The sequence below is a fragment of the Tetrao urogallus genome, assembly GCF_951394365.1.
Source record: "Tetrao urogallus genome assembly, chromosome: 1".
NCBI lineage: Eukaryota > Metazoa > Chordata > Aves > Galliformes > Phasianidae > Tetrao > Tetrao urogallus.
The window spans coordinates 179,490,360-179,517,031 of record NC_136813.1 but is presented as its reverse complement, the minus strand read 5'-3'; the positions used below and the strand labels follow the sequence as shown (position 1 = coordinate 179,517,031).

The following is a 26,672-nucleotide window of genomic DNA, read 5'->3' as shown; positions in this document are numbered from 1 at the left end:
ACCCTCTCCTGATACCCAGCCTGACCCTCCCCTGCAGCGCGATGCTTCCATGGGGCAACACTTCAGCTGACTGTCAGAAACCTGTGAGTGCATCAGGCAGTGAAGTCAAGGCCTTGATGTAACAAGCTCGAGGCACGGGGCAGCGGGCTCTACAACAGTCTGCATCTAACCGTTGTACTTAAAAAGATGCTCATTTTAACCGTTCTCAGCCTGTAGATGTCCAGCAGCGGAGGGCCCGCGGGCACGCTGACTGCCCACATCTGACCCCACGCAGTTATCAGTAGGATCCCGCAGCCCTCCGGGGCGCGGTTGAGGGATTACCGGGACAAGCACAGCCCGGCTGCCGCGTTCCTTTGAGGAACTCCGCGCGACACCACCTCCGCTCCCCGCCCCGCCCGTGTCACTCAGCTCCGTACCGGCCCACATCCCGCCGGCAGCCGCCCCGCCTCGCCGTCCGCTCCTCTGCCTCAGCGCCGGCGGGAAGGGCGGTTCTGTTGCTCGCTTTCCTGCCTGCCCCGGCCCGCTCTCTCGGGCGAGGCCGCGCTCCCCAGCCCTTCCAGAGCGGCCCGCCGCCATCAGGCCCTGAAGCCGAGGAGGTTGCGAGGGCTGGGCTGCCACGGGGGAGGGGGGGAAGAACGGGGACGGGGTCAGGGCGGCCGAGGCCTCCCGGCTGCGCAGGAAGGAGCGAGGGCGGCGGGGAGGGGGTGCCGCCCCGCTGCGGGCGGCGACGGAGGGCCGGCGGGGCCGCGTCTCCTCAGGGCGCGGTGGAGAAGGCCGGGCCCGGCCCGGGCGGGGAGGGCGCGGAGGTACCCGGTTCGGAACTCGGGTGGGAGATCCCGAGCCGAGGCGCCAGCCGTGACCGCCGCGTGCATCCGGGCCCCGCCTGAGCCCCGCTTTGCCCGCAGGCCGCCGGGACGATGACTGTCCAGTGGACGGCGGTTGCCGCCTTCCTGTACGGCGAGGTGGGAGTGCTGCTCGTGCTGTGCCTGCCCTTCATCTCCCCGCTGAGGTAGGAGCTCAGGCCGTGCCGGCCTGGCCCAGTCGGGCTTCTCGAACCGCGTTTGTGCTTCTACGTTTTTGTTACAAACGTGGAGCTTTGGTGAGTCTCGGGACGGGTGTGAGCTGCGGAACGCTGCTTGAGACCTGAATTGTCACGGAGTCCCAGGCACTGGAGCCTGTTTTAAGGAGCTTTATGGGGTTGTCTTACACGCTTTTAATTTACCTGTCCAGCAGCTGGGCTTCCCGCAACAAGCCTTTCTCACCTTGCTTCATTGAGAGGGATTTGTCCCCTCTGCTCTCTGGGAGCAGCCAGCCTGAAGGGGAGGGCAGCTGGGGAGCCGTTACTGCATGTGCTGATACGGGCTGTGCGCTGCACTGTGGGTGCTGAGGCACATTGGGCACCAGGAGCTCGTCAACAGCAGCCTTTGTTCGAGCTGTTAGAGGCTTGTTTAAAAGCAAGGATGCTGAAGGTTTAGTCAGGGATGCTGACTGAACGTCTCTGTATATGTATACAGAACAAAATAGTTTTGCTGGAATGCGATACAAATGTTAAGTATAATCCTAAGGTAAATGCCTGTAGTAACAGAAAGAAATACAACAGAAACAAAATACGTTAATTGCTCCTGTTATTTGCAGAGGCCTGGCTTGGAGTTCTTTTCAGTTACTTTTTTCTAAGTAGCTTTTCCAATTTGGTAATGCTGTTTTTACTCCTCTGAGGAAATACAGCTGGCTTCTCTGCAGGAGGCACTGTTAAGGTTTCTTTACAGAATACCAGTTTAAAAAAAAAAAAAGCTGCTTAGAAGATTTGCTGCTGTTGTGGTGCTGTGTAAGCTGTTAAATGTTGGCTTTCTTCATCTTTAGATATTTTTAGAATGAAGAATGCAGGTTTTACTGTAACATGCTAAGGAGCAAAACCTAAACCAAAACACTGCAGTGTGCAGAGTCAGAGTGTGATCACTTACACCTCTGGGAGAGAGTCCTGGCAATGGCTGAGTCCCCTGCAGTGAGTGTCACAGCTTATGAAGAGTTCAGTGTTTCAGTACAGATTGCAGAGTTCCCACGTTTTCTGTTTCTGAGTCTAAGGTCCAACTGCCTGTAAGAGGGGAAAAGCATGATGGGAGCTGTAATCAGATTGTTAACAACAATGGCTTATGTGAGGAAACAAGCTGCAAGACTTTGTTTAGGCTGATGACACATGTAGGGGATGTTGGCAGTATTGAAACAGGTTTCTGTTATGACATAGGTGAGGCCCACATCTGGTCTTTGAAGCTGAAAAGCAAATGCATAGTCTGCAGTGTTAGGGATAGATCTTTGTCTTTGGTTTGTAACATTCAGTTATTCTTTCAAACAAGGGTTTCTGAAAGAATGAAGTAGCATGTCTTTGTGACACGGTGAATTACCTTGTTAACAAAGCTGTCACAGGAATCCTTTAGAATTAAGGGCTGGATTTAGCCATTGTGACAGTACCAGAAGGCAGCAGTTCTGCCTTACACGTCTTGCTGCCTTGAGTGCTAATTTTGTCCTAAGGGTAGTGCGGACGCAGTAAGAGATGTGAAACTGCAGCTCTTTGAAGTTCTGATTTCCTGAGATCTCAGGCTTCAAGCTAAGTTCCCGGAAACAAGTAAATTGTCAGTATAAAAGTGCAAGTATCCAGAAAGGCAGAGCTGTACTGACACTTGATTGTAGCATTGTACTTGTGGCCAGGATTGTAATTTGAAAGAATTACATCTGTGTGATTTCTGCTGCCAAAGGAAGTACTGCATTAATAAATGTTAATGTTTCTTGTGGAGGAAAAATAAGCATGAAAATACAGGAAGGCTTTGCAGTAAAGAGATGTAATGTTTAGCATTAGTATAACTTGGCAGTATATTTGGTCTAAGGTACGTACATCACAAACATGGGGGATGAAGCATGGAGATTCACGTGTAAGGAGTTTGCAAGGAGGTTTCATTAGAATTGTAACTTGGCTTAATTACAGTAAGCTTTTTGGTTGATGTAGACTACAGCTGTCTGCTGTAGAGAGTTTGGATTATACTGAATGGCTTAAACAAGGGTTTTGCACACAGAATGATAAAATATTTTAAAAATTTAAAATATTTTTTTTTAGTGAAGTGGGGGTAATTACATTCTTGGTAGGTAGAAAACTGCTTTGTTAAAGGGTGAATTTTAACAGTTGTTTGAAAATGTGAATAAACTTAACAAAAGTTGGGAAGTCTACCTAATTGATCAGATGGTGACTAACATAGCTGTGTTACCGTCCTATGGCATAAGTAGGTATTGCTTTACTGTAGCACCAGTCAGCACAGTAGCACTGATACTAACCTGCAGAATCAGATTCTAACCTGCAGCGTGGAGAACTAGCTGAACTGTTGTTACTTTTTTGGGGTTTGAAGTTATTTGTGCTGTAAGTGTAGATTCCCACGGCTTGCTCCACAAAATGATACTGAAGAGACGGTTGTTTAAAGAAAAGTAAGTGGTCTTCATCACCCTTACAGTTCTTCCTGCCTGAGATCGTGTGCTGGCTGACAAATTCATGCTCTCAAAAGACGTTATTGACAAAATATAAATGTGTGACTTGTCAGTTTTTTGTCATTTGCAAGTTAGACTGTAATAACAATCCTACTTTATAATTATTCAGACTCATCAGTATAAAAGATGAGCCTTCTGAAAGATGGTAGAAGCAGTCTTAATTCATGGAGAGTTGTTGGTTTGGGGTTTTTTGTTGTTATATGGTGATTAAAACAGATGTTCAGAGACCTTTCTTAAGTCTCATATCAGTAATGAGGCTCTGTTCCATGAGGCTATTATACTTGTCTTCTGATATTTAATTATTTTGAATAACAGAATGTTGTTTTGCAGATGGCAGAAGATTTTTATGATTCCTCTATGGAGCAAAATGGCTGTCTTTTGGAACAAAATGTTCCTTACAATAATAGTTCTACTAATCATCTTGTTTCTTGGTAAGTGTTAAGTAATTCTCTAATAAACTGGAAAAAAATAGCTAGTATGTGGAATTCATGGCAGTTAATTGAAAAGATTCAAGCCTACTGTAACCCAGCTAATTTCTTTAGAAATTCTCCACTAGAATGGAAGAGGAGAGATCCTGTACTGAGTTAAATGTCAGGAATTCAGATGCAGTGGCAATGTAGTAAATGAGGAGCAAAAATGCTTTGGTCTAGGCTGCTGCTTGGTTTCATTTTCTTACACAGGGTGTTTGTTACACAAGATGTCTGTTTGGCTGAACTGCTCAGCCTGCAGTAGATGGCACTCTTTCTCTTGGCTGCTGTTAAAATAATGCACCAGAAGATATCAAGGCACTGAGCTATTTGAGTACTTCTGCTCAGCACAGATACAAAACAGCCGTTGACTACATTTGTTGGAGCCTGTGTTGGAATAAAGCTTTAGTGAAACTGGAGCTCGAATGATGACTGTCTGCGTGACTATCTGTGCTGACTGGTTTGTGTATGAAGTGTTTCACTTATTTCTGTGATAGGAATGGTTCTTTCCCATAGATAGGAGGGAGTTGTTTCCACTGCCTTACAGTTAAAGTGTTGTTTAATTCCTGGCTGCTGCTGCAGAAAACATGCATGTGCACTCTGCATGAAGAAATCAGACTAAGTTGCAGCAACATATACCTAATAATAACCAAAGTAGAGAAATGCAAATAGTTCATAGTCTCTCAAAGTAGATATTTCAATAAATGGCTGAAGATCAAATACTGATGAATTTAATTTACTCTTTGAACTCCAATTGGAAACTTTGATTAAAGCTTGCTTTCTGAGTTGGTAGTGGTCACTGATTTCTGAGGAAAGCTAGATTTGGGATAAAGCAGTGAGAAGATGTGTGCCGCATAGCATTAGATGATGCAGGACTGGAGTCTTCATAAATTATGGTATTTTGTTTGGTCTTAGCCTATGATTCACTACGTTGTTTGAAATTTCACTTCAGGTCTTTTTTCCCCCCTTTTTAAAAACAAAGAAACTTAAGAACGCTTTAAAAGAGAAACAGCTATAATTGATGTTACTTGTATTTTTTCTCTGGAGCTTATTTGCTTGCTTTGGGAAATGCAGCAGCAATCTAACACACTTGGCCAGAGTGTGCTGCAAGAACTGATGATGTGTCATAAGTATATTTTTTTAATGTGTAAGGGGAGATTATAGGTGCTGCACTGTTGTAGATTGTAATACAAACTCTTAATTGGGTTAGATTTTGTTTTTATGAGAATGTAAATCCTAATTGATTTATCCTTCGAGAAGTGCTGACAGTGTATCGGCTGATCTTGAGAACTGTAAGGAGTATATAGTGGATGAAATAGATCTGAAAGTTGGTGAAAAGGCAATCGAAGGAGGCTGAGGTGTAGCTTAACCTTCTCTGTTTTTTTTTATGTACAATACTGTGTTGTTACAGCTCCTCTGTTTTGGTGGTGTTGCAGAAAAGCTTTTTTGTATGCTGGTTCAAGCATAGAAAACAAGTACTAATACAGATGTTAATAAAATGTATGCTCATCTGGCAAATACTGTGTGATGCAAATGCTTCAGAAGGTGTCTCATCTTTTTCCTTTCATTTTCCTTTTTTTTTTTTTTTTTTTTTACTGCTTGTCCACTGGCTGGGTTTTAATTCATGTTGTCAGCAGTGACTTTTCGATGCTGTCGCATCTCTGGTAACATTTGTACAATGTGTTGCTTTGGCCAGATTCCTGGTGTCTGGATGCAGATGTTGGAAATAACTGTTCAAGTGTGTTTTGGTCAATGATTTGGCACATCTCTGGAGATGTGTTATTGCTTCAGTGATCTATCAAGATGTATCATTAAGCTTTATGGATAACACAACTGATGTTACTGTTTGGTGACCAGAATGTCCAAATAGATATTTCTAGTACTGTGTTTGCTTTGTCATGAATGCATACCCAGGGATGTGACTAAGAATAATCTGTTTTTGTTTACAGATGCTGTTAGAGAAGTTAGAAAGTATTCAGCCATTCAGGTGAATGAGAAGGTTGCAAATGTCAATGCCAATGCCATTGATCACATTCAGATGAAACTCTTCCGGTCACAAAGAAACCTTTATATCTCAGGTTTTTCCTTATTCCTGTGGCTGTAAGTATAACACCTTGGATTTCTATATAGCACATATCTTACAGGAGCTATTGCACAAAGTAATGCAACCAAAATATTACCAAAAGGCTGATTTTAAGAAATTAAAAGAAGTAAATGTGAGCAAATAGGCCATGTGGCAGTTAAGATCAGGGGATATAAAAAGGCACAAATGTTTGAATACCGGAGGGGTGTGTGATCAGCACACGAAAAGCCACATCTGGAATGTTTAAGAAAACATGTATTTTGCAGACATTTCTTCAGGAAAAACTCATTTCCTTCATCGTACTTTTGCTCTGTGTTTTGCTTTTTTGAACAACTAAAACTGAGATTATAAACTTCAAAAACTAAAGCACTATTAAAACAATCTTGATATCTTGCAAGCTGGTATTATTTCAACCTGCCATGTTAAGAAGCAAAACTTGAATCTGACTTCAGCCATTTTATCTGAAGCTTGCAGGTAGGAACCAAAGGATAATTCTCTAGCTTTCAAGGTGAGTTTCAAATATTACTTCAGATCAAGCAAACACTTTATGGCAGCTGGCCTAATAGGATATTATGACCTTAAACGTGGTGTCCTTTTGAGGTTTCTGAAGTACAGCTAGTAGCACAGGATAACAGAAAGGACAGCTTTGAACTGCCAGTAGCAGCCAAGAGTACCTGCAGATCTTCTCAGCTGGACAGAGAGGATGTGGACTAATTGAACAGATAATGTGAATGAATAGGAAAATGGTCAGAAGTTTTCCTAGTTCTACATTTTATGGTGACATTGAACAAAGAATGGTGGCCGTTTTCTCTCAGTGAGTTGGTTGTCACTTCCCAGATATAAAAGAGGAACACAGAATAAGAGAATGCCTGGAACTTCAGAGGCCCACGATCAACTTGTCCCACCTATGTGGCTATCTTGATTGTTACCTGGACAAGTTTGAGGAGCACTGTGCATGAAGAGACTTCAAGGAAAATATCATACAAAACTGGAGTACAAACAAATGGAGGGAAAAAAAAAAAAAAAGCAAAGTCATCTGTAGCCTTGCACAGTAGCAATAGGAAAGCATCATGTTCTTAACCTTCTTGCAGAAAAGTTAAGTAAATGTGCACAAACATGTCTGTGATCTCTGCTCCAAGAGAGGAATGGTTGGACTGTATCCTATACTAGAGCTAGAAGCTGGTCCCCCAGGATTATGCTCTGACTTTCAAGGAATAAAACCTGTCTGGTGACGTTAATAGATATAATTGTGGACTAAAATTCTGTGCTTGAAGTATGCTGATGGGCTTTTGTGAAAGGCCAGTAGTCCCCAAAGATTTAGAAGGCTCCAATAGTAGCTTGAGCAAATGACTTTTCTTAGCAGAGTTGTTTTGCTTGTGTTAATGGAAGTGGACAAGGCTGTCATGCTCCCCCTGCAAAAGCAGCACAAAAATGTGTGCAACATGGGAGACAAAAGAAGTACTTAAAATTTTGTGCACAGTTGCAGAGCGTCCTGGGTTTGGCTGGGATAGAGTTAATTCACTCCTCAGTAGCTGATCTGGTGCCATATTTTGGTTTTAAGGTAAAATAAAGTTGATAACACAGTGATGTTTTAATTCTTGCTGAGATGTGATTACCTCTAGTCAAGGACTTTTCTGCTTCTCATGCTTCCTTGCTGGATAGATGTGCACATTTTCTGTGCCTGCATTCAGATTACAAAGGCACTGGGATAGCTTATACGACTGGAGTGCTGAAATGGATGGGTATGGGCAGAAAGCAGAGCAGGAGAGAGGAGGCGTTCCATTTGGCAAAGGAGTTGGTACGCAAGAAGCCCTGCCTTCAAAATGGTGATGAGCCATTCAGTAATATATGGTAAAGAATAGAGGACAGAACAAGACAGGTAATGTCATTAGGTATCTGCTATAGATGGCTTCATCTACGTGTTTTTCTTCAGCAGACATTCCTTAAGCAGCGGGAAGACTGATAATTGCAAGCGTTGGTAGTTGAGAATAGGCGAGTTTGAGTCACTCCTGTTCCTCCTAGAAGGGCGGTAGGGGCAGGTATGGGCAATCCAGGAGATTTCTAGTTTCCATTATGTATTGAAGACAATTTCTTAGTACGGATGGTCAATGGCAGAACTGAAAGAAGTGTTCTGATAGACAGTTGCTCACAATCAAAGACTGGTTGAAGATGACGGGCAGCTATTGATGCAGTGACTGTGAGGTTGTAGAGTTTGCATTCACGAAACAAAAATAGCGGAATTGCAACCCTGAAGAGCAGGTTCTGGCATATTTGAGGATCTTTTCAGCATTACCCAGTGGTAGACTATCATAGAATATAGAGACTTGGGAGAGCTGGTGGATTTTTTCAAGGATTCAATTCTAGTGCTCACAAAGTAAAATAAGCAAGGCAGAAGGCTGGGATGAATTAGCAGTGATATCCAGATTCATCTGGGGTATGAAAAGAGAAGAAAATGAGATGGGTTACCTAGGACAAGTACAGAAAACATTGCTTAATTATTCAGGGGTTGCAATAGGAAAACTAATGCTCAGCTGGAATTGAAACCAGAAAGGGATAAGGAGAGCTGAAGATTCAAAGGAAGCTAAAGAACACATAGGCCCACTGCTCAGTGGGACAAGGAACTGAATTACAAAGGGTGATGGAAAGAATGAGGCATTGAGTATCTCATTACCAGCCTTATTTTGCCTTGTTTCTTGCTGGTAAGGTCTGCTGTCCTCCTTTTTTTTTTGCCTCCTTTTTTTTTTTTTTTTTTTTTTTTTTTTTTTGAGCCTTGTGGGAGGTACAGCTCGGGAGAACTTGAGCAAATTCAGTGGCTGGAAACAACCAGCACAGGCTTAATGGGAGATAGTCCCTGATCATTCCTGCTGCCTTCTGTGATTAGATCACTATCTGTGTGGGTAAATGGCAGAGCACATAATGTCAGAGGCATGTAGTCTCTTTTGGTATCCTGATAGTCTGATTGGAGAAGGATGGCCTAGAGAAGTGGAGAAAAAGGTGTGTGGGAAATTCACTGGGTCTTGGACTCAAAAGACTTTAATTGGTATTGCTTATTCCAAGTGGATCTCTCTGGGATTGCTTCTGGACCCAATAGCATTTAATGACCTTGCTGCTGACTTGAGTGATGAGTTGAAGTGTGCTTCTGACAAATCTGCAGACTGTGAAAGTCCAAACCGGAGTCCTGTAGACATCTTGGAGAGCAGTGCTGCTATTCAGAAAGCTATGCAGGCTGGAGGGATAAGCTGACAGAAACCTCATGTTGTCAAACAAAGGCAGATGAAAAGCACTACATCTGGTAGAATAACCACTTACAACATACAGGCTGGGCCTAACTGGCAGGGTAAAAAGCAGCTTTGCAGAAAAGGACCTGGGAGTCCTGATGGACTGTCAATCATGTGTTGAGTTGTAATAGCAAGGGTGTAGCCAGCAGTTCAAGAGAAATGATTTTTTCTCCCTATCTGGTGCTTGTGGGACTACTGTTGCAGGACCGTGCCTGGTTTTGGCTCCCCTTTATGAAATGTTGATATTGGCACTGAAAACGTCAGGCACTGAAACATGACATAAGGTGAGGCCACTGTTGCTTGGCTTTAGCCAAGAAGTTGAGGTGGAGACTGTTTTGGTTTGTACAGCTCTACTGTGGGAGATCACTGAGAAGATGAAGCTAACTTTTCTTGTGGACCCACATCGGAATGTCAGCAAGCAAGAGGCACAAACTGAAACCTCGAGCTTCTGATAAGTATTTTTCTTCTGTTGAGAGTGGGCAAATGCTACAGGAATCCTGAAATTCTGCCGCATGTCCATCTTTGGAGGTGGTGGGAGCTCAGCTGGACAAGACAAGGCCTTGTGCAGTCTGCTCTACTTGCTTTGGGCAGGTCCTCAGACAGGATGACCTTCTGAAGCCTCTTCCAACCTATGTGATACAGTGATTCTGCTTCAGTTGTGTTGTTTTACTGACTTTAGACTGCTGCATCTTGGAAAACAGTGACATGGAAGCCTTTTTATTAAAACCAAAAAAAGTAAGAAAATGAGCTTTCAGCGTAAAAATTGGGAAGGCCTACCTTGTGAGTTAACACGTTTATTAATATGTTTTCATAAAAAAATGAATTATTAGGATTTTCAAGTTTTTTTTTTAAAAGCATCTGTATAGTCATACTCTAGGAATACTCTAGGAATTTAGTATTGCTTTGGCCTTTTCTTGATTCAGAGTTAGTGTGAGAGTTAAGAATAAATGTGCCAATATTTTATTGTAAGGCCTTTTATAAAGGATTTGTGTTATTTTGTTGGCTTTTTTTCTTATTTTAAATCATACTCATTGCCATACGTACTGCTTGGATCTTGCATTCAGAGATTGTGTTTGAAACACAGTCGTGTGAGCATATTTCAGCCTTTAGGGGAAGCAAGTCTCTGACCCCCTGATAGCTGTGGGTTTGGGAAGGAGAGGAAGATTCCTTTATCAGGTTAAAACAGATTTTCAATGAATTACAACCTTTTCAATTTTTTACATCACTGTTACTATCTTTGAACCTGGATTTTTGCCTTCAGGTGCTTTAAGTTGATGTTTTCACATCTAATGCTGAAAGAGAGACAAAAAGGGTTGTTCTTTTTTGTGTATTGGGTTTGTTTTGTTGATATTTTGTTGTTGTGGGTTTTTTTTTTTAACTTGTCTTGTGAATTACTGTGCTGTTCACTGTGTTTCTTTACCAGTGTTTTGAGACGTACTATTACCCTTCTTACTCAGTTGGCAAAAGGAATGGCATCTCATGCAGCTCTGGAAACGCAAGTAAACGACGCGACCAAAGCAGCCAAAAAATACATGGCTGAGAATGAGAGGCTACAGGAGGTATCTTTTAAACATTTCTAGTTATTTTCTTACACACAAAGTAGTACAAAATAATCTGGAGATGATCTGCTACTGTTTGGGTTTTTTTTTTCTGGTGGACAAAGGAAGAATAATTTTCTTACCATATGCAATTCAGAATACTGAATAGAAATTTCAGTAGGAAACTGCAGTAATCTGAGTAAATGAAGGAAGCTCTATCTTTCCAGTACAAATTTTGTCAAAGTGGTAATACTGTCAAAGTATCTCTGAGTTTAATCTTAAGAAAGTAGAGGACTTCAGGTCAGGCTGTGTAGATCAAGGCTGAAACAGTCCAGCACAGAGCAGCCTTTGAAACAGCTGTTCTGTTTCTGTTTCTTCTGAGCAGGATTTGCTCCAGAGCTGAGTTGTCTTGTCTAGCTTTTTCAGTAGAGTACTGCTGTATTACTAATGAGGACATTACCAAACATTTCTTACATTAAAAAGCAAACAAACAAACAAACAAACAAAAAAAAATAACAAACACCAATGGACCAAAGGCACCTCACTTTTTTTATGAGTGGAGAAAATCAAGCTATTGTTTGTCTTTGTGGTTCAGTATACAATTGCATAAAGAGAGGGAAGTCAACAAATGCCTGTCTAGATGTATGAAATCTTTTCTTGTCATTGGCTACTTCAGCTGCTGTTGGTAGAGAATGAACCATAAGCTAAATTACAGATATCCAAGATAAGATTTATACAGCACTCTTAAATATGACATTGTCAAAGTGGGTGTGTATAGGTTTTCTTCCACTCTTGCCTAGAGTTGTGTTTATGGTTGCCAGCATTGTTTTCTGGGCTTCTGTTATAATAAATCTCTGGACAAAGAGAACATTCTCTGGGCAAAAGATATTAGAAAGATGCAGAACATACAGGTGTTTGAGGTGTATTATGGAATGAGAATCACTGGAGCGTATGTGACGTATTTCCCAAGTATGAAATGATTCCAAAATCTTTGAGTCTGGTATTCTGTCAAAATGATCCAGACTCTCAACCATAGCCTTGGAACTTGTCTGTTTGCTGCATCCTGGTACACTTTTTCCTCAAATCCCTCCTGGGATTTGGCCAAAAGTCCTCTTTTTGTTCTGCTTTCACTCTTAAGTGTGTTTCCCAAGCAACACATTCTCTTAGCTGCTTGTAAGTGATAGCCAGAAACTGGAAACTGCATTCCTGTCTGTTTCTATTTGTGTTTTTGGTTTCATGATTTGCAAAAGCAGTGGTATCCACAGTTACAACCACCATGCTGTAGCTGGGTCTCCATTGTGCTGGAAATGTTGAGAATTTCATTGGGTTTTTGTTTTAATAACCTTATATAGTGAAAGTTCCTCTGTGGCTTGGCCCTCTGCGTTTGTGTTCATTTACAAATGTGCTTTGTTCTGCCATCAGAGGGAGGTACGAGCAGTTGCATGTAAGGCACTCTGGCTTTGATTATAAATACTGCACAGCCTAGTTCATTAGGTTCATGCTTCCTTTTTAGAAGTTCCATGAAGCACAGGACTCAAGACAAACGTTTATAGAAATAACTGTATTAATAGAAGGAGGTGAGAACAAAGTACAGAAGGCAATATGAGGCCTCGTAATAAATTGGCTATAGTCTTGTTACTGGTAGTCAAGTGGAATCCCTTGTAGGACTGACAACTATTTCATTGCCATTTTGGTAACAAAGATGATGCTTGGTTTCTACTGGAAGCAATATGAGCAAAGAATCTAATTAGGGAGAGTAATCCTTAATGTATAATACTTCAAGGTATTGCTGTTGGTGATTTACTGATAAGAGCATACAGAAGTATAGTAGATGCTAACGTTTTGAGAGTACAGAGAGTATACTGCTCTTGTGTCTGGTACTTACAGGGTACTTACTTATCCTTTCTTAGTTGTTACTTGAATTGCTGAGGAAATCTGCTCTGGGTGTCAAGGTATTCTGAGGATCAAAACAGTAGCTGTGAACCTGTTTGTTCAGGTATCAGGTATGGATTTGTGACATATAAAACAGGATAAAGGTTATTTAGAACAAATTGCACATAAGCATGGCAGTGTCCTGTCATGTGCATTCCTGTATGTCTTTTCATAAAGCCTTTTGTAACCTATACAGAAGTTGGCAGAGGTACCAGCTACTTTTACCTGGGAGATGATGACATACCTGTGCATACATACAGAACAAGGCTTGATAGCAGCTTTAAATACTGAACAATTTTTCTTCCATTTTTTTTCCTTTCTTATTTGTTCTTTTATGGTATGACGGGGTATCTGACTGTTATATTGACATTTGATTAAACTCGTTGCTTTGCAAGATCAAGGCTGACTTTCTCTGATAGTTTGACATTAATATTCAACTAATTTAGCCAAAATTAATGGCAGCGTCTGTGGTTTTTAATAGGCCCTGAATGAAAAAGGAAGCGGTGAAAATAAAGAGGCGATGGAAACAACTAATGGAAAATTGAGGAAGGAAATTGGACAGTTGAAAGCAGAGTTAGAGAAGACGTCAAATGGTAAATATTGGGTAGGACTTCTTTGGGGAATAAAGAAAAAATCTTTCCAACACTAGAGGTCAAAAATTTATTCTTGGTATTGCATTAACTGTGAAACACATAGGAACACTTGGTTTGGGATTTCTTTACATTTGATAAGGGACTGGAAAAATACACTGTCACCACCACCATGTTGTAGCAGAAGTTTTCATTATGAAAATGTTAGTGGTATGATTTGAGCACCTTAGTTAAATTGTTATTATAAAAAAATGGAACTGATCCATTTTAATGGCATCGACTTATCCCCTAGATCTCATTGGTGAGAATATAGAATAAATTGGAAGTTTCTGCAGGCATCAGACTGATCTTTCATGTTATGTGACAACTAATCTGTATGTATAAAATGGGGAAATATATGGTTGAGGGCTTTTTTGTATGTAGCAGGTCTTAAACCAGGTTGCAGGAAAGTCTAACTGCTATTTTAAATGTATGTATCTCATGCAGCAGAGGTGTTAGCTTTTTTTTTTTTTTTTAATCCTTTTTCAAGTCTGATAGGAAACATTTCTTGCAAATTATATCGTGGCGCATATTAGGAGCTTCCGTGTGTAGGGTTCAGCTTGTCAGAACTGCTTTCATGGCAGTCCAAGTTGAAACAGAGCAGATTTTACCTGCTTAGTTCTGTCTTGTTTGGATTTGTCTAGGCTTACGAACATCTACTCATCTGAAATTAGTGTTTTTGAGATAACACTGCCTGCTATCTGGAAAGCATTAATCAGATACACAGGCTATTACAAAACACAGGTTTTCATGGTACCAGGTAGCACATTGTCATCAAAACACAGTGCTGCTTTCACATTGCATGGTGCTGCTGCAAAGCAAAAATAGCAACGCCAAATATTTTATGAAATCCTTTCTGTTGTCCACTGGGAAGGCAAACAAGAACAGAACAGCTTTTTTCAGCTAGGCTTGAAGCAGCAAGAATCTCTAAGCAGAAGGTCTTATTAATTCACATTCCCAGGCAGGTTTGATTGTGGGTTTTCCCTCTCCTGCTGTTTTCTTACAGAAATGTAGGAAAGCTGCCTTTGAAGTGACAGGATCAATGAAAAATATAAATGCATATGTTTTCTTTAGTCTAACTGATGGCATGCAACACTAATATAATGTAAGCTTTTCAGTCGGTAGCTCTTGAAAAAGTGGAAGAATAAATAAATTTACCACATGCTGCCTCAGCTGCTTTCTCTCTGCAGGCTGTTGTCTACCTAAAAGATATATAAGTTAAGGCATGCTTGAGTCTTTTTGTTGGGGGGAGAAAAGTAGGGGAGGGGATCTTAATGAATCAGGAAATATTTACAGCCCTCCTCCTGTTGCCACCCCCTTTTGTAGCCAAAATCTCAAACAGAAAATTCCATGGTTACATTAATTGCCATCAGCTAGATGGTGTGGGGATATGTCTGTCTTAAGTTTCTGTAAGTTTTCATATACCTTTTATTGAAGAAACTGATATCCAATAATCTAGAAGTACTTGGTAATAAACACTGAACACATCTGTAGAAACAGCTTTGTATGCGTTAGTCTGCCTGTGGATTGCACTTCTGTTTTCTTTTGAAACTTCTCCAGCTGAGCAGGTAAATGTTGAGTTTTATGCTCACTAAATGTGAGAAATGTCCTACATAAAATCAAAGTTGGGGTTGTTAAAAAGAAGTAAAACAAGCTTTTCAATTTTTTGCATGCTGTTGAGCATGACTGAAACATAACTTTTCCCTTGTGTCCACAAAGTCCAATTCCTGAAGTTCTGGGGACACTTGAGGAGGAGGAAGAGATTAAGAATGTAGGTGTTCAATTAACCACAAAAGAAGTCGTAAAGTAAGATATTTTGCAACTTAATGTATTCTGGACAGCTGGAGATGAGAAGTGAAAGAACAAGGCAAAGAGACTGAGCAGTGGAGTTACTAAATTCTGAAGGAAGATTGGAATTGGCCATCAAAGATTTTGTCCAGTTTTGTTATATTTTCAGACTTAATTCTCTTATCCCCATTGATGCCTTTTTTTTTTTTTTTTTTTTTTTTTTTCTTGAAAGTGAAGGAAAAGGGGCAAGTTTTTGTCTCCTTTATTGCAGACCCACGTAGTGGTGGCTTTATGGGCGCCCAGCAGTGGGGCTGGCACTTGTAGAGTCTAAATCCGTTTTTAGCATACCTAGACATGTAATGACTTGACTTCCTACAAACTTTGAGAAGGTGTTTTACTGATACATGTCTGCTACAAAATGTGTCTTAATATATCTAAAAGTGAGTAATCCTAGCACTACTCAGTGCAGAGGTGAGAATATTTTTCCTGCTACGCATTAGCTAAATTTCTAACAAAACCTTGACTGAGTTTGTTGAAAGCTGTTTGTAGCTGCTTGTCAACTCTATGGGATCTTTCTGGGGAAGTGAAAGGTGATGTGACCTTGGGCAGCATTAGGCAACTATATTGTGCATTTTGCTTTTTATTGGTAAATTGTGACTTTACTGCAATGTTCATATATCCAAAATGCTAATTGTGACAAATGCAGTCCATGTGAGTGTTGGTATGTTGCTTTGTTTCGTTTGGATAGTACTGAAATTGATTCAAAAAGTTAAAATAAGCCATCACCAATTGAAGATGAGGATGGAATTAAGATAAGCTTCACAAAGCAGCTATCCTGACAGCTGTCCTTTGACTGAGGTCATGAATGGGACTTTGAGTGCATTAACTTTTTTTTTCTCACAGCTGTAGGAATGTTCATGTGAAATGCCTGTTTGTAACTATCAGGACCCTTTGGGCAGGAGGGCGACTTCTGTAATGCTGTATTATTTCATTTTCTGCTATCTCAGGTCATCTTTTTGGTGATGCTGTCCTATTGTATGGTATAAAGGCTTCCACTTTATTCACACAACAGAAATTCATACAGAAAACTGGTATTGATTTGAACTTGCAGCGGAACGGACCTGATGGCAGAATCTTGACCAGTTTGTTGCCATTAGGATTTCACTCATTTAGGTACTATGGAACTTCAACTATTTCCTGAAAATACTCTTTCTTTATATGTATTGTTGTTCCAAACATACAATAAGGGCAGGAGAAAATTCTGATAAAACTTCTGTGCATCCTTTAATGAGGTTTGTTTTGTGCACAGAATGTGTCACAGGTTCTTCTGCTTCTTGGTTGCGCTGCACTGTAGCAGACAGAAGAGAGCAAGAGTGTATGTGTGGGCATCTGGTTTTGAAATACATTTCTAGAAAATGTGCATATGAAGACCTACAGCATGAAGATGGTTGGAAGGATAGAGGTCACTAATATGCAAACTGTGAATGCATCTCATGGAACTTGTTACTTGTTGCCACTGGTACGGATTGGTCTTTGTGGTTGTCAGGCAGGCTAGTAACATACATGAAAATAGCATATGTGTTGAGTTTCAGTGAAGCTCCACTCAAGTTCTTATAAACAAAAAAAAAATCATCCTTTGTCCGCTTTCTTTTGTAAGGTGGGAAGAAGAGACATGGGGCAGTGAACTGAATTGGCTGTGGTCAGCTTTTATTGAGGTGATGGCAGAGGAAGGCTTAGGAACAAAGTCCATCTTACTTAATTTTTCCTTTTACAACCATGAAATTGTAACTGTGAGAGCATTGCATGCTGTCACGTCAAGAAAGTTTTATATCTGATGACTCAAAGGGAGGGTGCTGTGTACAGCAAGCATGGTTTTCTTTATGCAAGGACTTAGTGACTATTTCTCTCTCCAGTTTCATTAACATAGGAGCAGCATCTCTCACTCACATCTTTTCACGCATTTGTTTGGTAGGAACAATCAGCTGTCAGGTTTTGCTTGCTGCCAGTCCAGCTGCTCTGGCTCCTGTGAGGCAAATCAACAGGTCAGATGGAAGCTGGAAATAATAACTGGCTGTATTATGCAAACAAAGTATTCTCTGTTTTATAGTGGTTGGGTGTTCCTCTGATGCGATCCGTATGACAACCAGGACACCTGATCTTTGATACAGCTGTAGTGCAGCGCTCACGTCTTGGCAAAATAGCGGAGCAGCTGTGCATGGAGGGCCTCAGTTGCTTGACAGAAAGACATCCAGAGAAGTTGGCACGATGGAGAATTCATGTTGTCACAGATATGACACTCCATCTTATTGTGTCCACAAAGTCCAGTCCCTGAAGCTGTGGGGATGCTTGAGGAGGAGGAGATTAAGAATGTAGGTGGGCTACATTAAGAATGTCACCCAGCAGGCTGGCTTTCTGATCCATAGCCAACACAGGTGGAAAGGACAATCTGCTCTTTGCTCTTTCTTCTTCTGGGGTTAGGTGAGTTGTTCCTGTCACACATCTGTTTTGGCCAAAACATTGAAACAGTGTACTGGCTTGTTTGTTTTCTTGATTTGCAGATATTTTTAGACGTTTTATTCACGCTTTAATGATACAGTTGTTTTTGGTTGCAACTAAAGTACTAATCTGCTGCTTATAAACACTAAATAGCTTTAGGTCAGTAATCGTCCTCTTCAGAAACTGAATATTTCTACAGTAACCTGACAAAAATAATTTCAGAGGCAGATGTAGCAGAGGTGAAATTCTGTATGGATGTGCTTTTTGCCTACAGCTTAAAAATCAGGATCTTAACAATTTGTCACATTCACTTCAGAGTGATTCCTAAATTTTACTATCAATGCTTTAAATAGTAGCAAGAACAGAGAGAAGATCAAATAGAATGAATACAATATGACTTTTACTTATTGGATATGTGGAAATCATGGTTAGTTCCAAATACTAAGATCTTTAGAAAAAGGTATTTGCATTGGTGACATCGAGACTGCATTAAAGGGATATGTATGCAAGATGAGGTGAAAGCAGTGATGTAAGGGTAAGAATTAATTTTTGACCACAATTTTTGACCACAATCAATAAGCTTAAATGTAATTAACTTCAGTAGACCAGAATTTCAGGTGAGTGAAGTAATATTATTGGAAGAACTCTTGCAGATTTTTTTTTTTAATTCTAAACAGCAAATTAAAAAACAAACAAACAAGCAAAAAGACAAAGGAAGGGAGTCTTCTTTTTTGCATGTGGGAAGGTGGTCAGATCAGTGTCCTGATGTCTCAGGAACAAGAGGAAGCTCCCAAAGTGAAACAGTTCATACAAAAGTGTGTGGTGCTTATCATATGCTTGTGCAGTGCTTACAGAAAGCATGTCTAGCTCTTCATCTTTTGAGAACAGTCGCTCAGAGAAGTGCTGCAGTGTCTGGGAGGTCTCTGGGAAAGAGCAGTCTGTTTTCAGGCAGCTCACAGGCAAAGGATCATGCACATTGTTGGAGAAAGGAAAATAGCCAGATTTAAAAATGCAGATCTCAGTGGTATGAATAAAAGGAGGATAGAGCTGCTATGTGAGGCAGTTTTATCAGTCACTAACAATGTTTCTCTGCTGTAATGTAAGTAAATCTGGTATTAGGGTATCCCTGTGCTGCTCCAGCAAAAAAAAAAACCATATACAGATGAGATGCCTATAGCAAAACAGCATGATGTCTAAGTGACCTTACTGGATGCTCACTAACAGTTTAGGAGTAACAGCTTTGGGAAACTTGGTGCTGGTTTACCCCCCATTGTAAATAAGCCCCTGTGGATTCCTGGACTGTTTTGTACTGCAGCAGACTTGCAGCATAGATTTTCTTTCAGCTTATTTCTTTTGAAATAAGGAGTAGGTAAATATATATTTTTTTTTTCTGATAGTAAAAGCCTTTTCATGGTTGTCTGTCCCCCCTCCCCCCATCCCCATTTGTGCTTTCTCATCCATAAAGTGATGGTTCTAATGAATGAACTCCTGCATGGTAAAATATGAGAGTCCATGCTCCTGTAATAATGTAATGTTTTACCTCCTTTCCCCATATTTGACAGATGTCCTTGGTTACTTTGCCAAAACTTTGCACAGTGTTTGAATGCCATCTTCCTTTTAAGATGGCTTTTGGAGTTGTGGTGTTTTGTTTTTCTGGAATTGTCTCCTGCAGTGTGGCATAAAACTGCAGTCTCATCATTTTTTCATTCCACTCAAAAGTTTACTGGCTTTGCCCTTACCTTTCACACAGCCCCACTGTGCTCCTTTTTTTGCCATTTGTGAATATAAGTCATTTTCCTTCCCTTCCCTTTCCTGATCTGCTCCTGTGTCCTTCTGGGATGCTCCATTCTAAATTTCAGCTTTCACAAGGAGGGGGCGTCAAATATGGTAGAGCACTAATACACAAACAGAGCTCCGAAGTACAGCAGTACAGTTAATGATTGAAACACAAATCCTGATATTTTACAGCTCTCCACAAGGCAAATAATGAAGTGGCAGCAGTTAAAAAGCAGTCTGATGGCCTTAAAAGAGAGTACGACCGTCTGATGAAAGAGTACGGACGACTTCAGGTGAGTGGTTCTGGCTCAGTGTGTAAGCAGCATTCTGAATTGTGCTGCAAAACTCTTTTTGTTAGCTATTTACTATGCAAAACCTGTAGTAGAGCGTGAAGTTTAAATGGGAAGCACTCCTTGAACTTCATTTGAAAAAAAGTAAGAGTAAAATTTTGTCTTGAAAGAACTGGTTGGCAAAGCTATTAGCATTTTCTTCTTTGCTCTTCAGGTCATCAACAGGCTGTATTTTAATATCTCTTGAGGGCTAAGTTTTGGACCAAAATGAAGCTTCTGAGAAAATGATAGCAGTAGTGTGTGTGGTGTATACATAGTTCATAGGTGTCATTTTATTTTGTTTGCTCTTTAAACATGCTTTCACAACAGTGGATTATAAATGTTGCAGTGCTGTTACAATGCAAGAAGGAAAAAACTGAAACCGCCTAGGCTAAGAACAGGCAAATATAAAATTTCAAACTGAAGTACAAAATAGAAAAAGAAGTTCAGCGAGCTAAAACTGGATTAGCTGTTTGATCAGGTTTGCATATGTGCATGGCAGTAGTATCTGCGACGTACACGGTAATTATTTCAGGTAGAACTGGGAGCCCTGCTTGTTCTTTTTGTCTGTGAGGTGTTGGTATACTCCAGGCTGAATATCGGCCTGACCCTGTTAGTTTGGGTTGAAATGTATCAATAAATGTGAATTTTAGTCTGTTTACAGATAGTGGCCTAGAGAGAAAATACATTGATGTTAAAATTCTGGTGACCACTTTCCTAGAGGAGCGGTTTGGTTTGTTGGCTGTGTATTAAGATTAGAGCTGATTATAATTCTGTATTGTGTGAAGCTGCTTACTAATTTCCCTGCCTCATCGTGTCCTTCTTTAGAGACTACTCAGTCAGTTTGCGTTCTGAAGCTGAGACCGCCATCTATGTGCTGTCTTTGTGCTTCCCTGTGTAATGAGCTGTAGGAGTTCTGCTGCATTTCTAACAGTTTTATGGCCTGGTGTGCACATCCTTACAGTGTAGAGTTTACCTCCGACTAGAAAGTGCAGAAAGTACTGAGTGCACAGTAGATGCAGCTGATTTATCCCTAAGAGTTATTAGTAGAAAGCATTTACTGCTTAGTTTGCTGCACAGTTCAACTATAACGTGATCAGAGGAGAAGCAGGCTACTTGGCTGCCAATGTGTTAAGGATCAGAAGCACATGTTATGGGGATGGTATTGATGGGACAACAGCTGTGAAGGGTGCGTAGTGAACAAAGCAGATACAACTACAAGAGGGCAAAACGGTCCATCTGCCATCATGTCTTCCCAGATGTAAAATGTGATTTTTATTCTCTTTTCAGAACGCTTCAAGTGAAGCAGAAGACAAGAAAGACCTGTAAGTGTGCGTCAGGCAGATGGCATTGGTATAATTGTTTCAGTGTGAAAAGCCTCGTGCTGCTTAGGCTCCTGATGTGCATCTGAAACAAAGCTTGACTTTCCTGAGAAGCACATGCACTGCTGGTCACAATCCAGATTCCACTTGTATATCTTGGTTGCCAATATATTATTTGTTTGAAATAAAATGTTAAGTGGCTTACCAGGTTTGCCCTGGAGTTTGTTGCTGCTCTTGAGAGGAAAAACACGAAAACCTTCCAGTTCACCTGGAGCAACCAATCTCCCAGCTCTCGCCTTCCAAAACAGTAAAAATTAGTGCACCATGGCACCATTTGCTTGTAACATTAGAGTGGGATTGTATGTCATGCTGAATGATAAAAAACGACCACTTAAACAAACATCATTTGTAACATCTCATTGAAATCTTCAAAAGTACATTTACCAGTGGACTGAAGCTTTTCATCAGTCGTTCTCTTTCCATGGAAAACTGAATGACAATCAATCTAAAGAAAGTTACTAAATAAAGGAAGGTATCTTTAAATCCATCCTGCTAGCTTCTGACTTCCACTTAGCTGCACGGATTAGCATATTTTAATAAATGGTATTTTGCATTACTCTGGCTTATTTTTCTTTGATTGATGGGGTTACATCAGTTTTCATAACCAAAGTTTTGAATTGGTTGCTATTCATATTCTGTATTTTTACACTGTTTACACATGCTTAATCAATACATGCCACCTAACTGCTTTTGCCTTGCTAAAAATTCTTCTAGAATGTTGGAGGATAGTTGTGTTGGTTTGATTTTTTTGTTGTTGTTTTCATGAATACAATACCTCAGAATAAATGTGCACTGTTCTGCATAAGCCCTGTTTGGCATTCTGAAAGTTATTTTGAGTTTTTTTTGTTAGCTGGTTCCAATTTGTATTCTGAAATTGGATATGTTTGTTATATTAAAGAGATTGCTGAAGTTTGTGAGTGTGAGTTTATTCATGTAAATCTCACCTAATGTGCTATCTTACCAGAGCTGTGTACATATGTCCATACACAGAGAACAAAATGCACTTCTAACTTGGTGATACTGAGCTTCTGGAAACAAGGCCACCTTCTTCATAGGGGTAATTTGGATTGCTCTGGAAATAGAATTTTAAAATGGCATGTTGATTATTACAAAGCATATCATAGCATATTGAGTAAGGATGTTTAAAAAAAAATAGTTCTTCCTTGCAGATGTAGTATAGAAAGTACTCAGAGAGATTGTAAGAGATGGCAGATCTGCTTGTTTCAGAACTTTCCAGATTCGAAGTAGCACCTCACCTTTCCCCAATTTTTGGTGGTGTCATTAAATGTTTGGGGTTTTTTTAATATATACATATATTTCAATCATTCTGTAATATTTAACAGAATGTTATCCTAATTTTGCATTCTGATCTGAAGACTGTGGTTAGAAGCCTGGGAAGTGATGCTGCTTCATCCCAGACAATTGCTTCTGGATACTGAAGACTAATGTTTGTGGATCTATCAGTTCTTTCTGGGATCTACAGCAAATAGTCTTGTATACTTCAAATACTCTCTGTATACATACATGTATGTCCATGTTTACACACAGTATTACACTCTATATATAAGGATAATATATATGCATATATATATAAGCAGGTGTGGCTTTGAAGAACAGAGCTAACACTATCCACCCCCAAATATCGCTTGCTTTTTTTTAGATTGAAAACAATAGCAAGCAGTACTTGTTTTGCTATTTATTGTTACCTACTCACTGAAATTCAAGCATTTCTTCCTCTATTATAAGTAGGTAATCAGTAATATAAATGAAAGACGTCATGAAGTGTACTCTTTGTCTGTAATTACATATCTTAGAGTAACGTGGAACAAAATGGTTGTGCTTGCACTGATGTTATCAATACTTTACCTTGAGTAGGAAGATCAGATGCTTCACCATTCTTGCTGTAGGGCATTACTGGAGTTTGGAGAATGCATAATGGTGTATATGACTTTCATGGAAGCTGAAAATCATGCATAATATTTCTAAACATGCATTCAGCACATGATACTCATACTACCCTCTGTAATTATGCCATCTACTTCAGCCTGGCACTTCCTACTGCCTAATTGGGAGATACAGATTTGCTCAATGAGAGAGTGAAGAGGCAGCTGTTAGGGGGGGAAAAAAGGAACAAAACCTTTGCATGTCATGCCGTAGAAGATACTCCACTAAGTAAAGATTAGGCATTGATTAAAGCCCCAGACCTTCCACTTTGTCTTTAGTCGTTTCTTCTATTCTATACTATTATTGGTATAAGTTTATCAGATTTCCCTGATAGGAAATAGTAGAATGATTCCACTCTTCTTAGTAGAACGATACCACTCTTTCTTGAGTGGTCGTATGTGTTTGAGTAAGTTGGATAACACACTCAGCTCTTATAGAGTTCTAACTCATCCCAGCTTATATAACAATTATATAAAAATCTGCTGTTATTCCAGCAAGAATTATTTTGTATTATTGGTTTTGTAGAAACTGTATGCTTCCAAGAAACAATTGAAACATACTTTTCTTTTATAAAACAAGAAGTTCAGGTAATAATATATCTGGGAATTCCAGCAGAAGGTAAATGTTTCAGAAGCTTGCCTGTGCGTTGTTTCATACATGTTCAGAACCTGTGGGAATTTGGATTGATCAATTTGAAGTAAAATTTTCTAGTCAGTAACATTGTAAGTTATGAGTCATGTACTGGGAAGAAGTAAACCAAGCTTGTACTTTTTCAACTCTCAAACTTTGAAGCAGTTCGGTCCAAGATTGCCTGTTTTGTAGGAAAGAGTTAACAAAGTTCTCTGCTAATGCTGATGGAATCAAACTACTTCTGTGTTTATGAGGTTTTTTTCCTAAACTCCTTTTTTTTTCTGCTGAGTCAAGAAAGCAGTGAGGTCACGGTGGGTGCCTGAGAACTGACCTGAATATTAATAGACTTAACTCTGCTTCTCCCTTAAGGAATGCATTCAGAGTTAACCAGAGTGTTTTTCCTTTTTTCCATCTTTTTGCAACAAATATCTGCTCGTGTACTTATTTAGAAGCATGAAATATAGAGAGTCTTTCCTGAAAGTGTGTATTTGTGTTAGCTGTACTTGCTGCAACAAGTACGAGCTCCATGTCCTCACTGAAGAGACACTGCTTTCAGAGCTTGTTCTGAAGGGTGAAAACTCTGGTTTGGTCAGCACCGAAAATAACATTTGTATTTCCAAATGTGAAGTTATTACAGAAGTATTACACAACTGTCTCAGTTCTCAAGTGTTGCTTGAAACACCAAATTTACTCTGTAAATGACGATGGAAAATAGGTTTTCAGTCATATCCTGCCAGCCCTTCAGTACTCTGCACTGAAGATTGCTGCATATGTTAAATGAGTAAGGCCTAATAACATATTTCTGGAACTGAGCATCTCCAATTCAGACAGAACATGGAATGTTTTGTTTTCTGTGATAAAAAGTGATACTTTGATTTCTGTCTTGAGAAATTTTGCAAATAGAACCAAAGTATGTTGTGAGGAAAATGAGAGTCCCTCTGATTTTGTGTCCGTCAGCCTGAAATACAGTTGTGATCCATTGAAAAACCCCACTGTCAAGTCTGTCCTAAAAGAACATTGCTATTCCACCTCTTAGAGGAGGAACATGCTGCAATCCTAAAGGACGGTTCTTTCTATGCCAGTAGATTCCCTTCAAACCACCGAGGTGGGCTTACTCTACACCAACACAACCAGGTTTGGGGTATCCAGATTCCCAAATACATGTGGGTACACTGAGGTTTGGGAAGTGGGAGCCTAAGCCATGTGTGGTATTAGGGGGGAGTTTGACACTAGAGCTAGCATGTCTACTGGAGGTGAGGAGATACCAAGCATCTCTCAAAACTGATCAGGAAGTTGGACACTGATTGTAGCTGTTTAATAATTAAAAATATCTGCAGGATTTGGGTTCGCAGTTTAAATCCTTTCCTCTGTCCAGCTGCTGGAGATCAGGCTGTCTGTCTAGTCTAACTGGGTTTATTCTTTGTGTTTTCAACCAAATCAGAAGAGGCAGAACTTTTGGTGATAATCATGTTTTATGAGAGAGCTTTATAGCTGCTCACCTGAAAAGTAGGACCGTGTTCAGTGTCCCTCTTAGCCTCAAGTTCAAACCCTTATTCCTGTGACTATGGAAGAAACTCAGACTGGCCAGCAAGCACTAACCTACTCGTTCCCTTTTGAGTTTAAGACATGCAGAGAAGACCTGGTGCAGCAAGTCAAAGGAACTCAGAAGGGACTATGAAGATCTAGTTCCAAGCCCCCTGCTATAGGCAGAAATACCTCCCGCTAGACTGAGATGAATAAGATTATTTCGGAAAGAGTAGCAAATAAAAAGGGGAACAAACGGGTTTAGAAAGTTTAGACTTGAAGCTAAGGAAAGAAAAAAAAAAGAGGAAGAAAAACACTCTGAAGTTGTAAAAGGAAGTGAACATCCTGTGGTGTTTCATTCCTTATCATCTTCCTCGATTTGTTTTGTTTTCAAACATGGGTAAGTACATTGTGTTACACAGATGGTATTTTTTTCTTGAAGTCTCCTCAACTGTGCTTATGTCTGTCCTGCCAGTATGCAGTCCTACAGAGTTCTCATCCGTACACCAACTGCTGATCCTACACCATCTCATACCTGTGAGATGCTGAATCTCAGTGCGCAGTTCAGCCAGACACATGCTGCAAAAGTAGATTTGAAAAGAGCATGAGTTCATGAGTTACAGTTGGATCAGATTCTTCATACTGTAGTCTCCCAGTGCTAATTGTCATGGTTAGTATGACTCTTACTTTGGTTTGGTTCGTTTTGATTTGGTTTGCTTTCATTTGGATTATTATCTGGTTCTCTTTGAAAGTCCTAGTTATGTGGATTATAAAATAATTGCATTTCTGTAGGTGTTCTAGGAGAAACCAATATGTAATACTCATCCAGTCCTCAAAATTGAGTTAATGTGTGTTGTGAAGCATAGGGCATCCATGATGATTTCCTGCGAATGTTTCTGTTTTCCTTTAATTTAATGACTAAACTAGAAGCCATTATATCTGCTGGAATCATGTCATTGTCTTTGTACTCAGTTTAGAACCTAAGAATATGTTACCACAACAGCTTTTCAAAGTTAGATTTCAAAACAACTTTTCATGCTACTTGGTTTTATCAGGAGTGGATCTTAACTCAGTAGAGTACCCAGTATTTAAGTCAGCTGAATTTTCCATATGTAGTTTAGTATGCATCAAACTGAATCAGGCATCCATTCTGCTTTCCAGTATTAATTGCATTCCCACAGTACTATCTGCTAGCAAAACCCATCTGAAAGCTTTCTTGTTCAGGAGTGGATAGCATTTATATAAGATGGCTTTCCTTAAAATCACACTGCTAAATGTTGTACTCGTTCCAGTGCTGTGTTTAAGGGTTTCTACAAAACATTGTGTCTCTGCTTTGCAAGCAAGCTGT

General features: G+C 40.1%; 1 protein-coding gene across 1 annotated transcript; it reads left to right on the top strand.

Moving 5' to 3' along the window:
• Positions 1-917: 917 nt before the first annotated feature.
• On the top strand, positions 918-21,173 carry BCAP29 (B cell receptor associated protein 29; the record flags this gene model as incomplete). The annotated part of the gene is made up of 7 exons (XM_079538464.1): positions 918-1,009; positions 3,859-3,959; positions 5,945-6,095; positions 10,780-10,915; positions 13,308-13,419; positions 19,708-19,808; positions 21,135-21,173. The coding sequence occupies 7 exons, from the start codon at positions 918-920 to the stop codon at positions 21,171-21,173; spliced, it is 732 nt and encodes a 243-aa protein (XP_079394590.1).
• Between the last annotated feature and the right edge of the window lie 5,499 nt (positions 21,174-26,672).